General features: G+C 35.5%; 1 protein-coding gene across 3 annotated transcripts; it reads right to left on the reverse strand.

Annotated features, from left to right (window-relative positions):
• Positions 1-4030: 4030 nt before the first annotated feature.
• Positions 4031-12409, reverse strand: LOC106669765 (gamma-aminobutyric acid receptor subunit alpha-6-like). 3 transcript variants are annotated; one of them, XM_024226045.1, is made up of 9 exons: positions 12199-12409; positions 10780-10826; positions 10497-10720; positions 7127-7209; positions 6430-6585; positions 6217-6369; positions 5941-6161; positions 5733-5881; positions 4031-4393 (listed from the first exon to the last, which is right to left on the reverse strand). In XM_024226045.1, exons 1-9 carry the CDS (start codon positions 12353-12355, stop codon positions 4078-4080), a joined length of 1506 nt encoding a protein of 501 aa, XP_024081813.1. In that variant the 5' UTR covers positions 12356-12409; the 3' UTR covers positions 4031-4077. The 3 variants fall into 3 exon arrangements, with proteins under 3 accessions (XP_024081813.1, XP_014254948.1, XP_024081817.1); XM_014399462.2 differs by having other exon boundaries at positions 4032-4393; positions 10780-10847; XM_024226049.1 differs by lacking the exon at positions 12199-12409 and adding an exon at positions 10932-11025 and having other exon boundaries at positions 4033-4393; positions 10780-10847.
• Between the last annotated feature and the right edge of the window lie 678 nt (positions 12410-13087).

Below are 13087 nucleotides of genomic sequence, written 5' to 3' on the forward strand. Positions count from 1 at the left end.
TTGGTTGAGATAAAAAAGACAGTATCACGAGCGGGATTCAAACCCACGACCTTCGGCTAAATACGCCGCTACTCTATCACTTGTGCTATCGCTACTTCGATCCTCTCGGACAAAAACTGTCCACCTCAACCACATCCACCCTAGGAGTTATAGCCCACTCAATGTGGAACTATGGCGACGACGGGTGGTATAATGTGGTTGAGGCGCGAGACCCCGAAACGGCTCACCTCGAGTCCTCATCCACGGCCCTTTCTCAGTCCAGGTTCCTTCATTCTCTCCTGTGATCCCCTCCCAACCCTTGGTCACAAGGGGGAGTGTCCAGGTGCAAAATAATGGTGCAGCCCAGAGGGCGTGGCAACCTCTCTAAGGCACAAGCTGTACTCGTGTCGGCCTTGGGTCGGCATGGAGCGGCGGGTGCCTTATCAGAGGAACACGAGGATCAGTGTACCAGATCCTGTCTGCATAGACGGGGGAGCGTGCATGACCATCTATACCACGGTGTAACAGAAATGTTCCAAAATTCAGCCCATGTTACACTGGGAATGGATTCGTGGTGGCTTGAAGTGACGCCCCTGGCGGGAACTTAGAGAAGAGCCTGTCTTCTACCTGTGACCTTCGCTCGAAACTTGCGTATGACCACCGTTAATCACCCGGCCTCTCGGGATACGGCGGATCGGACGGCAGCACGTAGGCGATGAGGACGCGATGATTGTGCTGGAAAGTCCCTCGAATGCGTGGGGAGTGGTGGATGGGAACGGGTAGTGAATCGGTTGCTCCTACTCGAGTATGCTTTGCACGTAGGTGTTAGGCTGAGCTCGGTAGGAGGATTTACCGTAGTCGGTGCTCCTCTAGGGGGTGGTTAGAAATTCCACTTTAAACGAAACCGCGGCCGGAGCCAAAACGCTGGAGAAGCCCCAAGACTCTGGGAGATAGTGTCGCCTTCTCTGTCGAGGGAGCGCGCGGAAGACCGGGCTGGTGTATTTCAGCTTAGGTAGCATAAAACCTGCGCGCGGCATATGGTCTGATGCTCAATGCAGGCCCGGCCACTTGGAATGGACAAGCGGGGAGCGAGGTTGTTTTGGCCCTTCGGGTCTGAGCTGCCTCTACACCAACCTGCTGCGGCAGTAACACAATCCTGTCGTATGCGGAGGTGCGTCAGCTCTCATCTTGAGAATCAAAACATCCGATAAGGCCGAATCGGCTAGGTGCGGACGTTAAAGATCCTCAGAGTCCTTTTTAGGATGACCAAGTATGCGGGAACCTTATGCCCACCGCAACTTACAACTGTTCGAATTTTTCCTCTTTTGCCATTTTGAAATGTGAAATCATCGCAAACATTTATCTCAACCAAAACCTAGACATAATTAATTGAAATAAGTAACTTGGTCAATTGACCACTAAAATGTAAGTAGATTAATATTTAATAAGTAAAAGAAGTATCACTTCACTAAACAGCTCCCCGTGGCCACTTCATAAGTCGCTGAGAATACAATCCTGATTACACGACATCTGAAAATGGCAAAAAGAGAGAAAATTCGAACGGCTGTAGGTTGAGATGGAGAGTTGGTGCCCGAGAGGATCGAAGTCACGATAGCTCAAATGGTAGAGCAGCAGCATATTTAGCAGAAGGTCGTGGGTTCGAATCCCGCTCGTGACATTTATCTCAACCTCTTACACATAAAGAATAATTTATTTTATTACAAAAACATTATTGAAAAGAAAACGTTAGTGTCACGAGTGGGATAGACACAATCCTAAAAGAAAAGAAAACATTTTAAGTTCGGTGTATTTAATTTTTAATCACCAACAACCTCGGAATTTTCAAGTCTCAATTGATCATTATTTAGACAGATAATCGTGGCGCATATGTTTGCGGAGCCTGCAGTTGACGAATTATTCATTCAAAATATATTTTGTAAATTTTTTTCTCTGTTTGTCTTATGATAATGAAATTAAAGTTATAAGAGAAGATCTCATAAAAAGAAGTTATCAAGTTTACAGCAAATATATAGATTATTTTTACAATATTATTATATAACATTATCGTGTGCTTTTTTTTGCAGTTATTGTTTAGTGTGTTGTACCCCAGGTGTGTGTAAATATTTGATGGTGTCGTAACAGTAGTTTTCATTTTTTCTAAAGTTTGTCACCAAACCTGAAATTTTGCCAAATTTTTCCCAAATAATTGTGGAACCTTTTCAATAAACCATTAAATTTAGTGATCCGAAAGTCCAAATTACTTATTTCAATTATTTAATTGTTAACTTTTTATGTAAGGTCTTGGTTGAAATGAAAAAGTTAATGCCACGAGCGGGATTCGAACCCACGACCTTCGGCTCAAACCACATGAGCTATCGTGACTTCCCATGGAAGTTAGAGCAGCGGCGTATTGAGCGGAAAGTCGTGGGTTCTAATCCCGCTCGTGACACTAACGTTTTATTTTCAATAACGTTTTGGATAGTTAAATTATCAAAAGACTATTGCAATGTTTATTTTATTTATATTTGCTCCTCATTTAAGATTTAAAGTCGTCGTGGAACAATAAGAAAATCAGTGGGCTCATTACGCAACCTTGACGTTCTGTTTTATCAGTTCAGAATTTTTCCGAGAAGCCATTTTTGTACTTCAACCAAATTAGTCTTATTACTAATAGTCGTTATCATTTTTTATAAGTCCTAGTTTAACATGAGATACGATTTTTGTAAACTAAAATTGCTTACTTTGAATTAGCTAGTTTTCTGTATTTATATTTTTCTCGTTTTTCTGTATTGTGAGGTGAAATAACGCTTTATCATATTGAATATTGCCTGTCTGGCAAAAAATCAGCGAGGATAGACAGACCAAATGATTGATAATACTGTATATTTACTAAATAAATATATAATTTTTTTTTTTCAAGATAGATATGACGTTTTCATTTTTGTTGTTATTCTTCAGACTTAGAGCCCAAAAACATTTCATTTTGGATGAACCATTTGATAAAATTGTAAATAGTAATTGGTCATTGTTTGTATTTTTAGATCGATAGGTTCAAAATGACGGAAATAAATCAGGTATGACTCCTCGCCGGCTTTAGTCAAGGCGATCACATTCAATCTTCTTACCTCAAATTCAATATATTGTCCAATTGGTCAAACGTCAAAACCCGTTCATCACGATTCCCTACGTTTCATATCGTTTGAAAATAAACAGTTGCAACTCAGTTAAAATTATTTGTTTTGTCGTAAAAAATGTACAAATAGAAGACAGGTTGGGAGGTCATCAGATCACTAAATGCAGTGTGACTTTGACCTTATTCTATCATCCCAATAAGAATAGTTATCCAGATTTTTTAAGTATATGTGTATACTTCAAAGGTGTTAAAATTTATTCAATACAACCCAAGGTTTTTAACAGATTTAGCAACCATCTGAAAGTTGTTCCCGCAATAAAGCGCATTTTTAACCTACATGCAATAAAATTGTTAATTAAAAATAAAAAGATAATTAATAATGGATGAGATAGTAAAATTTTGAAAAAGTAGAGAATTTTATTGACATAAGACACTTGATTTTTCTTGAGATTTCTCTTGGGGTCTGAACGGTCGCAGAAATCACACAGAGACAACCTAGGATGAGGATAAGCAGATCATATTGGTCAGTATTTTCAAATTGCATGTTCATATTTGTCAAAAATTGGTCATTAAAGCTTTTCTAACCTAATGTTTCAACGCTTGTTTTTTCACTGCGATTTAACAAATAATTCTTTTTTTTTCTTGATTTTGTTTTCTCCAAATCCCTTGGTTAAATTCACGCAGATGGTAATATACTCTCAATTTTTATTTGTAATCATATTGTGGACTATTTTAGAAAACGATGCTTGGATTTTTTTATTGTTATATTTAATTGTAAAAAGAAACTTTATGTATAATAATGTCACTTATGTAAAACGAATCAGAATTAGAAGTGAGCCGATGAGACTAGGACATGCCAAGATGGCCCATGGCTTGTTTGGCATAAAGTTTGAAATAAAGTTAGATTAAAGTTAGTCATTTGAAAAACATGAATTAAAGTTTATTTAAAAAAATACAAAACAAAATCATAAAGGTTTTTGATCCGATTTGGCCAGGACGACACCGATGATGGACTCGTCGTTTTCGTCATCTTTGTCAGTGATGTAGTAAGTGTACAGCAGAGCGTAAATCGAAGCCAGCGACACGAAAGCCAACGGGAAAGCCCTCCGTGCGAACATGTCGACTTTGTGGAACTTCTGCTCCGCCTCGATCGTCATATTCTGCGGGATGAAGTGTACTTCCTTCCAGAATCGGATCGTCGCCTTCAGCTTCTGCTGGAACCATGGGAGAGGAGACTCCATCGACCCTGGAGGCGATTCGACAATGTCATACACGACTTCCCTAAAATACAAATATCATAAACAAATAAAGTATTACATATACACGATTATGAAGCGTACAGCAAAAAATCAACGTTTCCATACAAATACTGTTAAATTTTGGATGTTTTCGTTTATGGAAACTCAAATGCATGTTTCTTGTTCTCAAAAAGTGCAACTGCATATACATATATCTGGTTAACTTTTCCTTACCGATAATTTAAAAGCAATTTACTATTCATCTATTTCCCTTGGTTACTATTAGACTATTTTCGTCCTTGGGGTGTCTGTCAGAAAATTTTTAACATTTCCCTACCTTCAGTGGTTGAGCTTTTATTGTTTTGTTAGTCCTGACTTTAAAAAGATCTGTTTGGTTATATGACAATCATGACCTGACAAAATAACACACAGACCAATCACTGCAGGACAACATGTCAACACACTTTTGATAGATAAAACCGGTGGAACTAGGCTGACCAGTAAGATCAAAGACCAGTTTGATGGTCAACTTAGTTCCTCGGTGGTTTGACGTGTTAAGACGTTTTTCAATCTTGAGCGGTTGTTCTGTGTTTTTTTGTCGTTCCAAGCTATATTGTCCTCTAGTCAAAAGTATAGGGGAAAGGGATTGTGCAGGCACTTGTACTTCTGGTGTGAGACCATCAAACAATAAGGTCATCATCTAGCAGACATGGACACATTATTTTACTAAAATCCGTGTTTTTGTCAATTAAATATTTAATAAATTTTGTCAAATTTCTCGTCCAAACACAAATATTTGTTTTACTTACCTTCTTTCAAAAATATATAATAATTCATATCAATGTAATAAACTTGGAATAAGGTTTGTTAAAATAAGCATGGATATAGATAATCTTGACTATTATCGTAACGTGAGGTTAATATTTGTTTTAATTATATATTATTTTTATGCAAGGTTGAATTCAAAACTAATGTCACGAGCGGATCTCGAACCCACGACATCCGGATCCAGTACTCCGGTCAGACACTAATTTTGCACAAAAAATAATAAATCAATTAAAATAATTACTTTGGTTAATAGGACATATATATATGTGTATATAATATATATAAATTAATTATTATTATATATATATCCTCGAAAAAATACAATAAATGGACATTAGTGCTTTAATCAGTTGGCATTAAAATGGTAAGAGGGAGATGGTGCAGTAGACATATATACAATATATATACACTCGCACACATAAAGTTTGTCCATGGTTACCATTTTTCATAATTTACCATCTCCCTCTTACCAATTTTAATTCCGATTGATTATGATACTAATGTCTATTTATTGTATTTTTCGAGGAGATTGAATAAAAATCATAATTGAATACCTTAAATTTCGTTCGTGTAAATCGCCAGGAAGTGAGTACCATCTGTTTGGTCTAAATACGTATTTTGGCTGTAAAAGTTCTTCCAAATTTTCCCCTTCGTCTACAAACTCTATTGGTTCATGATTATCTTCAACTTTAGCCTCAGTTTCCTGCAAAAGAAAAAAAATCTTTCCATTGCAGTCGATATGATATCAGTGTTTAAAGTCACCTTTTCTTTCTGCTCCTTCAGTTTCTTTTCTTCGAGGAGTTTTTTGATGTCTTTGGCCAGTTTGTCCGTGAAATTAATAACGGCGTATTCAATCATTACGGCGAAGGCGAAAGCGAAACAGATGATAACATACCAATCGAGGGCGGTAGCGTGACCGACTTTTGGCAACTGAGACCTTCCACCGAATCCGAGAGTCGTTATAGACAAAACCGTGGTCACAGCTGAAACGTTTGACTTTATAAAAGATTTAAAAATTGGCTACATGTCAAGCCCTACCCAATGAAGTCCGGCCCGCCACGTCGGAAGGCGTGATCCAAAACGAAATCCAAGAACAGCAGACAATCAGTGTACAAGGGACGTAGATCTGCAGAACGTAATATCCTATAGAGCGTTTCAAGAAGAAATAAGCTTGCACTACAGAGTATATTTCTGGAAAATAGACACAACCTCTATTAAAATACCATAAATGTGAATTACAAAAAAAGTTACCTGTGTTGTTAACTTTGCTACCGGTTGATCTTACAGCAAAAACGTGCCCGTTTGTCGATATATTAACGATAAGGTACTGTGCCATTTCCACACCAGGTTCAAGGCCCACACCGCTCCCTGACCAACTATACACCATATCTTTCGAAGTATAACCGTCTAATAAAGAAAACAAAGTATAAAAAGAAAAGATCAAGCATTTGTTAAAAAAAAATTTTGAACCCTAATTGGTCACCTACCAATCAAAACGAATTAAAAATAAAAAAAGATAATAAAAGTTATAAGAGCTGCAGATTTCAAAGGAACATGTTCCTATTGTTTGATAAATGTTACAATTGTCATGAAAATATGATTTCTGGATTGTCTTTGGATTAAATTTTGTTGTTGTTGCAACAGTCAAGTATGTTTCCTCCGTTAGTTGAATAATTATGTGAAAAAATTGTAATTCTATTTTATTATTATTTTTTTAATTTGTGTTTAATTTAAAACGGGATCGAATACGAGTTGAAAAGAAGCGTTTCAAATGAGAAGTAACCGTTTCTCAAGTCATATCTGATTTGGCTCCAGAGGCGACAACTATATTTACTAAGTTTGAGTGGGCGACTGTGATATTTTGTTCTCTCCTCAAAATCCGAGCCCAGGATAAAAAGCATATTTTTCAAACATTTCACCTCTTAGTTTGTCTTTCAGTGTTACTCACAGCTTCCGATGACGAGGGGGCAGACCTGAGAGTCGAGTGGGAATTTTTTCAGATGCATTTTGCAGGTCGCCGAGAGCGTCAACCTGGAAAAGGAAACCTGGTTTAAAAAGGGAACATGGTATTTCTGCCTCAATGATGATGACTCACGCTGAACAAAGTCAGCGTTAATAATGGAGTTTAATTATAAGTTGTGCAAAGTTGGGTTCGGACAATGTCTGCGACTTAACTTCCTAAACTCGTTGTCAACGTTCAATGCGCGTTGTTCAGCTTTGCCAGACCGATATACTTCTATTATTTTGTCTGTTGTGTTGTCTGCTTCATTACAATAAATACTTTTTGGCAAATAAGATAAACTTCAATATTACCAATAAAAAAGTATAATCAGCACGAATGCGGAAAATATTATCAACTGATTTAAAAACATTATTTATTTTTGCGCTAACTGGTAAATTTAATCTTGATTAAGAAAATCTTATTAACTCAGAGTATTTCTGGAATCGGGCCTCCAGATATTTAAAGATTAAACATTTTTATGTGAAATATAATAAAAAAAGAAAGTAATGAGTAATTTTCTTTGATATTCTTGGATCAAATTATGCGTATGTATGTTACTATACATTATATTTGTTTTGATATGTAATTTATACCAACTAATAAATGTTTTTATTTAAAATATGACACGTACGATGTTCTTGGGTTGCTGCTCTCCTTGGGTTCTGTACACTTTTTCAACATTGCAAAGTAGACTTCACTAAGAAAAGTTCTAAAAAATGTGAAAGTGAGTATGTCTGAATACTTCTAAAATAAGACAACTTTGGTGAAATCTCCGAAAATTTCGATGGATAAGTCATTGCACGAACCCCAATTGAGTATTTTCAAAAAAATATGGGTTTTGTCTTTGGTTATTCTTTGAGATGCTACTGTGTATTCGGAAGTGCGAATTTTTTTAACGAAAATGTGGTTATCTTGTAGAAAATTTAATCTAATTTGCGAAATAAAGATGTGTATTTTAATGTCACTAAAGTTGAGAAATTACGATTTTATGCAAAAAAAAAAATCCGATTTTGGGCTAATTACAAAAATGAGGATAGAAAATTCGTTCTGGTGGCACTGAACTACGTATTTTTTAGTGAATCCACCACGGCAGTATTGGGGACTGAAAGGTCCCGGGTTCGAATCCAGCGGCCCTGCATTTGAATCCTACAATACTTACAAATTGGCTTTTTTTTCAAAAACACCGGCACCCCGCATTGATATAACCTCTGCTTTTGCGAACCCTCTAAAGAAAAGAAAAACAAAAAAACCGACATTTGTATTTTGTGATTTATTTTATGATAAGATATGTATCTTTATCATTATATTAATTACAAAATACTTATGTTAATGTAAATAAAATTAATTGGGATCAGAAATTTACGAATTTTAACAAAAAAATTAATTATGATGGTTTGAAAGAAGATTGATATATTACAATTTAACTAACAATTTATTACGTAGTTTTACTCTTAATGACGCGAATTACCTCCACTGGTCTCGCAAAGGATCTTAAGTCTCTAGGTATCATTAAATAAGCGATCGGATTTATCGTCATTCTCACTGCAAGAGGAATCCTATCAAGCTGCTATCTTTGGTCAAGTTCCCAGTCCGTCTCTTGGTCGGGGTCTGGACACGGAAGGGGATAAGTCCTTGTCTGTTAACTTGTGAAGTTTATCCATCCCACCTTGGCACGGTCCAGTAGACAGATCCAAGGTAAATTTAAAGTTTTGTACTGTAAGGTGATCCAGGATTAGTGATGTTTTTAGACTTCTATTTGACTATTTGACCTCAGTATTTTTTTAAGGTTTAGGAGAAGCTTTGTTCTTTTTTTTCTAACACCATACCTTTTTATGGACTGAACGAAGAATTGCAAGCTTATCTTGACATACCACTGAAGAAGGAATCGGTATATAAAGTGTTCTGGGCTTAAACTGGACCGCAAAGGGAAAATTTGAGTCCAATCGTTTTTTCTGACAAGGTGTACTTTTTCTTCAATGTCTTCATTATATTAAAAAGATACTTTTTAAAAGGTTTGGAGCACAGAATCAAATGGAGCAATATAAAAATGATACTCTAGAGTAGTGAAATTTTTTTTCCGTATAAATATAATAGAGAGATAGTATCAAAAACGGCAAATTTTAAGCTTCTAGTTGAAGAACTAAATGACCGAGAAAAATTGCTGAAATACAGAAACATTTTTTACGAAGGTATTTCACCTACGAGGTTATATGAACCCTCGGAGTGCCGGTGTTTTTGAAAAACACCCCATTTGTATGTTGGATTTGAATTCAAGGCCGCTGAGATTCGAACCCAGGACGCTTACAATGATTAGTCGCCGTTTCGAAGCTTTAACCGTTGCGAACACCGACGCCACTAAATGGCAAAATTTAGCAGTAACATTCTAGAGTTTGATGCTTAAAAATAAAGCTCCTACTCTCCTGACAAGGAAAAAATATAAAAACCAGCTGTTTGTCCGAAAAACAGGCGCTTACCCATTATCACATTTACAACCATTTTAGTCTGATTTTAAATGAATCTTGTTACCTTTCGCCATAAGACGTGAATTTAAATTTCTTACGTTAATCATTTAATTTAATAGGATACGTTTATTCAGATAAGTTCCATGATTATTACAGAAATTAGGTTGAGTTATTTTCCTGATAAATGCTTTTTCCCAAACGTCTTCATAATATTGAAAGGATTGTTTTTTTAAATTTTGTACAGCAATTAAAGCACATAGCGTACATTCATAGCGAGCAATGTTTGAGAAAGACCAGGGAAGGACAAATAAGTTTTTGTATAAACGAAAATATATACAATTTTGTCATAACTTTAGATTGTTAAATTTCTTAATAAACTGGGCGTGGCCAAATTACAAATTAGATGAGTAGGTGTGGTCAATATTCGTTTTTCATACCAGTTTTCGGTTGAAGATTAAAATCCTACCATTTCTAAATATATAAGTTTATAAAACGCTATTCCTGACAGTTTGCACGTTCTAGGCGTCGTTTATATTTTATAAAGAAGTTAGTTTGGAATTCATGTCAAGAGAGTCATGAAATTTTTTAACTGGCTGAGCATAGCAATTACGTGTATTTTGAGTTTATTGCCGCGTTAATTTTTAGTTAGATAAATCAATAAAACGCTGAACTTTTGTATGTTTTCTTTTTTTGTAAGCTTGATACAAATATTCGTCTGTAATTACAAATTTAATTATAAAAATCATAAGTGTGTTGTCTGTAATATAGTTGTATTAGTAGATAGATATTGAACGTTAACGACGACATATTAAATTACCAAATAAAGCAAAATATCTACCGTGTTTGATGCTTGCCTCATGGAATATGTGAGGTGGCCGTCGTGTCTCATCCTCACGAACTTGTTCGGGCTGGTGATCCTATGAAGATGGGATTTCTTTCCGTTGAGAAAGTAAGTGTCCGGTTTCCAGATCTTCTCGAGGAACAGCCAGGACATGGACAACTCAGAGATACCGGGTAAGGTGAACTTGAGCCTCCGGTCGTACCACGACTGACGGAAATACACGTCCATGGTGTACATCTGTGTTCGTAAGGAGCGATCAGTCGAAGCATAACTCTAAAAACATTATCTAGACTTACAGCAGCGTCTTCTACGACAGGGCCCAAACTTTTGATGTGCATGTTGACTGTAACCAAAGTAGGTGGACCTGTTATTGATACGAAAATAATTAATTTATTCGACACTCAACCCCAAAAACAATCATACGGATAAATATTTTTCGTCACATTACCACTATAGAAATTATTTCTTGACGAAAAGACCGAATTTTGAGATGAACGTTAGGTGGGAAGACGATTTTAACACACCAATTATCAAAACCATCAAAATTAACTGGACATTGTTTTCTAAATTTTCAAGATGAGGACGGATATAATAACATAAACAAATGTTTTAAAGCACATCAGTTTATCTAGCCAACCCTTACAATTTATCGTTTAAGCCGTTAAAAGTTTATTGATCATTTGTCCCTAATTTGGGTGTGAGTTGGCTGAAAAGAAAGCTTTGATTTCCATGCTGCACAAAGTTAATCGATAAAATTAATTAATTATGAAAAATAAAATATTTTTTGTAAAAAGATATTTTTTATCTTTTTTTTTCCAGTTACGATTTGAATCTCTATCTGTTTAAATCTAACGGTGTTAAATAGCTTTATATTGTAATTGGCAATTTAAAGAAAAATACAGATAAAATGATTATGTTACAAAATAAAAATTATTTCATTTTTCATATCTAATATTATTTAAAAAATAAGAATAAATATTTTTCGTTAAACAGTAATTTTTTTTGTAAAAGTTACCCAGTTGTAACGATTCCTGAGGAAGTGGAGCCACCATATTTATCCGCCAAAATAAAAATTGTTAATACCCATTGCTCGAATATTTATCGTACATTAATAGGATTATTTCAAAACAGTGTTAAAATTAAAGACCGACACGCCATCATCAACTGTCCCAGACGGGAAAAATTGTTCTCTTTCCGCGACAAACGATTTTGACGCTACGTAGTTTTAAACACGAAGATTGGCCACGTTCCATTTCGCCGTGTATCATCTACGACAATTCTAATTCAGCTAACACATGCTTGTTCCAATCGTTCGTACCAGAATTTAATATATTTAAAATGTTTATATTTGATTGAATTAATTAGGACGCGAGAGTCTCTCTCTTTGCCAAGATTTATACTGCTAAAATATACAATCTTGCTCTCGTATACAATAAACTATCCGCTTTGTCATACATTTATTTAAGCTTAAAAAATAACTAATTGTTAGTTGAGAAATTTAACACTTGTTTCTTTCAAGAAAAGACAGAATAAATGAGATCAGATTCATTTTTGAAGAAGATGGTTTTTTAAATAGTTAAAAGTAATGAAATATTTACATTCTTCTATATAAATGACATATTTTTATAACAGCAAAGAATATCTTCGATTTGTTAAAATATTTAGTTTCTTAATCCTAATCTACTTTCGGCATGCCGCAAGCAGGATGAACCTACCTCCGAAATCTGGTCGTATTTTCTTATCGTAGTTATTGGCTAGAAGTAGGCCGTTGAGGGTATCTGTGACATTGTTCGTGAACTCTTTGGAGCCCAGATTGTTCGCGGTTGCTGCGAATTGGAGGAGAAAGACCGCGATCATCGCCGCCTCCCACATCACTGTCCGGCTGGTAAAAGATCCGAAATAGAAGGGAAACGACTGCCAGGTGAGAAACACTCACTAGGCAATATGTCAAACCTGTCTCGAGACCGAATCTTTACTGCTGGGCCGTGTACGATTTGATAAAAGGCGAACAACTTCTCCGAATCCTGCCTGTTCGGATTACAAGACAGGGGGGCGTAACTAAACCCTCGAGAGATCTGCTAATATTGTTTATTCTTTCGAAAACTGACACAGTCACGGCCGGTTTCTAAAACCGTTTAGAAAGACCTCAAAGTTTGGTCAATTTTCCGTCAAGACCAACTCAGCTACTCGTAACGGAAACGATATAATTTGGCACGATTTCATATATTTTTTAGTTTACTCTCCAATTCTATTTTTTAAATAATATAACATATTATATAGTTTATTAAAAAGGGCTCCTCATTTATTTTATTTTATTTTTAAAAACGTACACTTTTGAATAAATATTATTGCACGACGAAAATAATTTTCACAATAAATTAATTGTTTCTCTCCCTAATTTTTGGCCAAACTGTAACTAACAAAAATGACAAAAATAAAGTGATATAAAACAAGCTAGAGAAAAATTTAATCTTTCTTCGACTTCGTCAAAAAAGTGCAATTCAAAAAGAATTTTTTAAAATATAATTCAATATTTTATTACAATCTGCAATTGTTGATTACAATACGCAATTTAATGAAGCATAGATATATTTACAGCTATTT

Source organism: Cimex lectularius, unplaced genomic scaffold, assembly GCF_000648675.2.
Source record: "Cimex lectularius strain Harlan isolate CLEC.00 unplaced genomic scaffold, Clec_2.1 scaffold76, whole genome shotgun sequence".
NCBI classification, from domain to species: Eukaryota; Metazoa; Arthropoda; class Insecta; order Hemiptera; family Cimicidae; genus Cimex; species Cimex lectularius.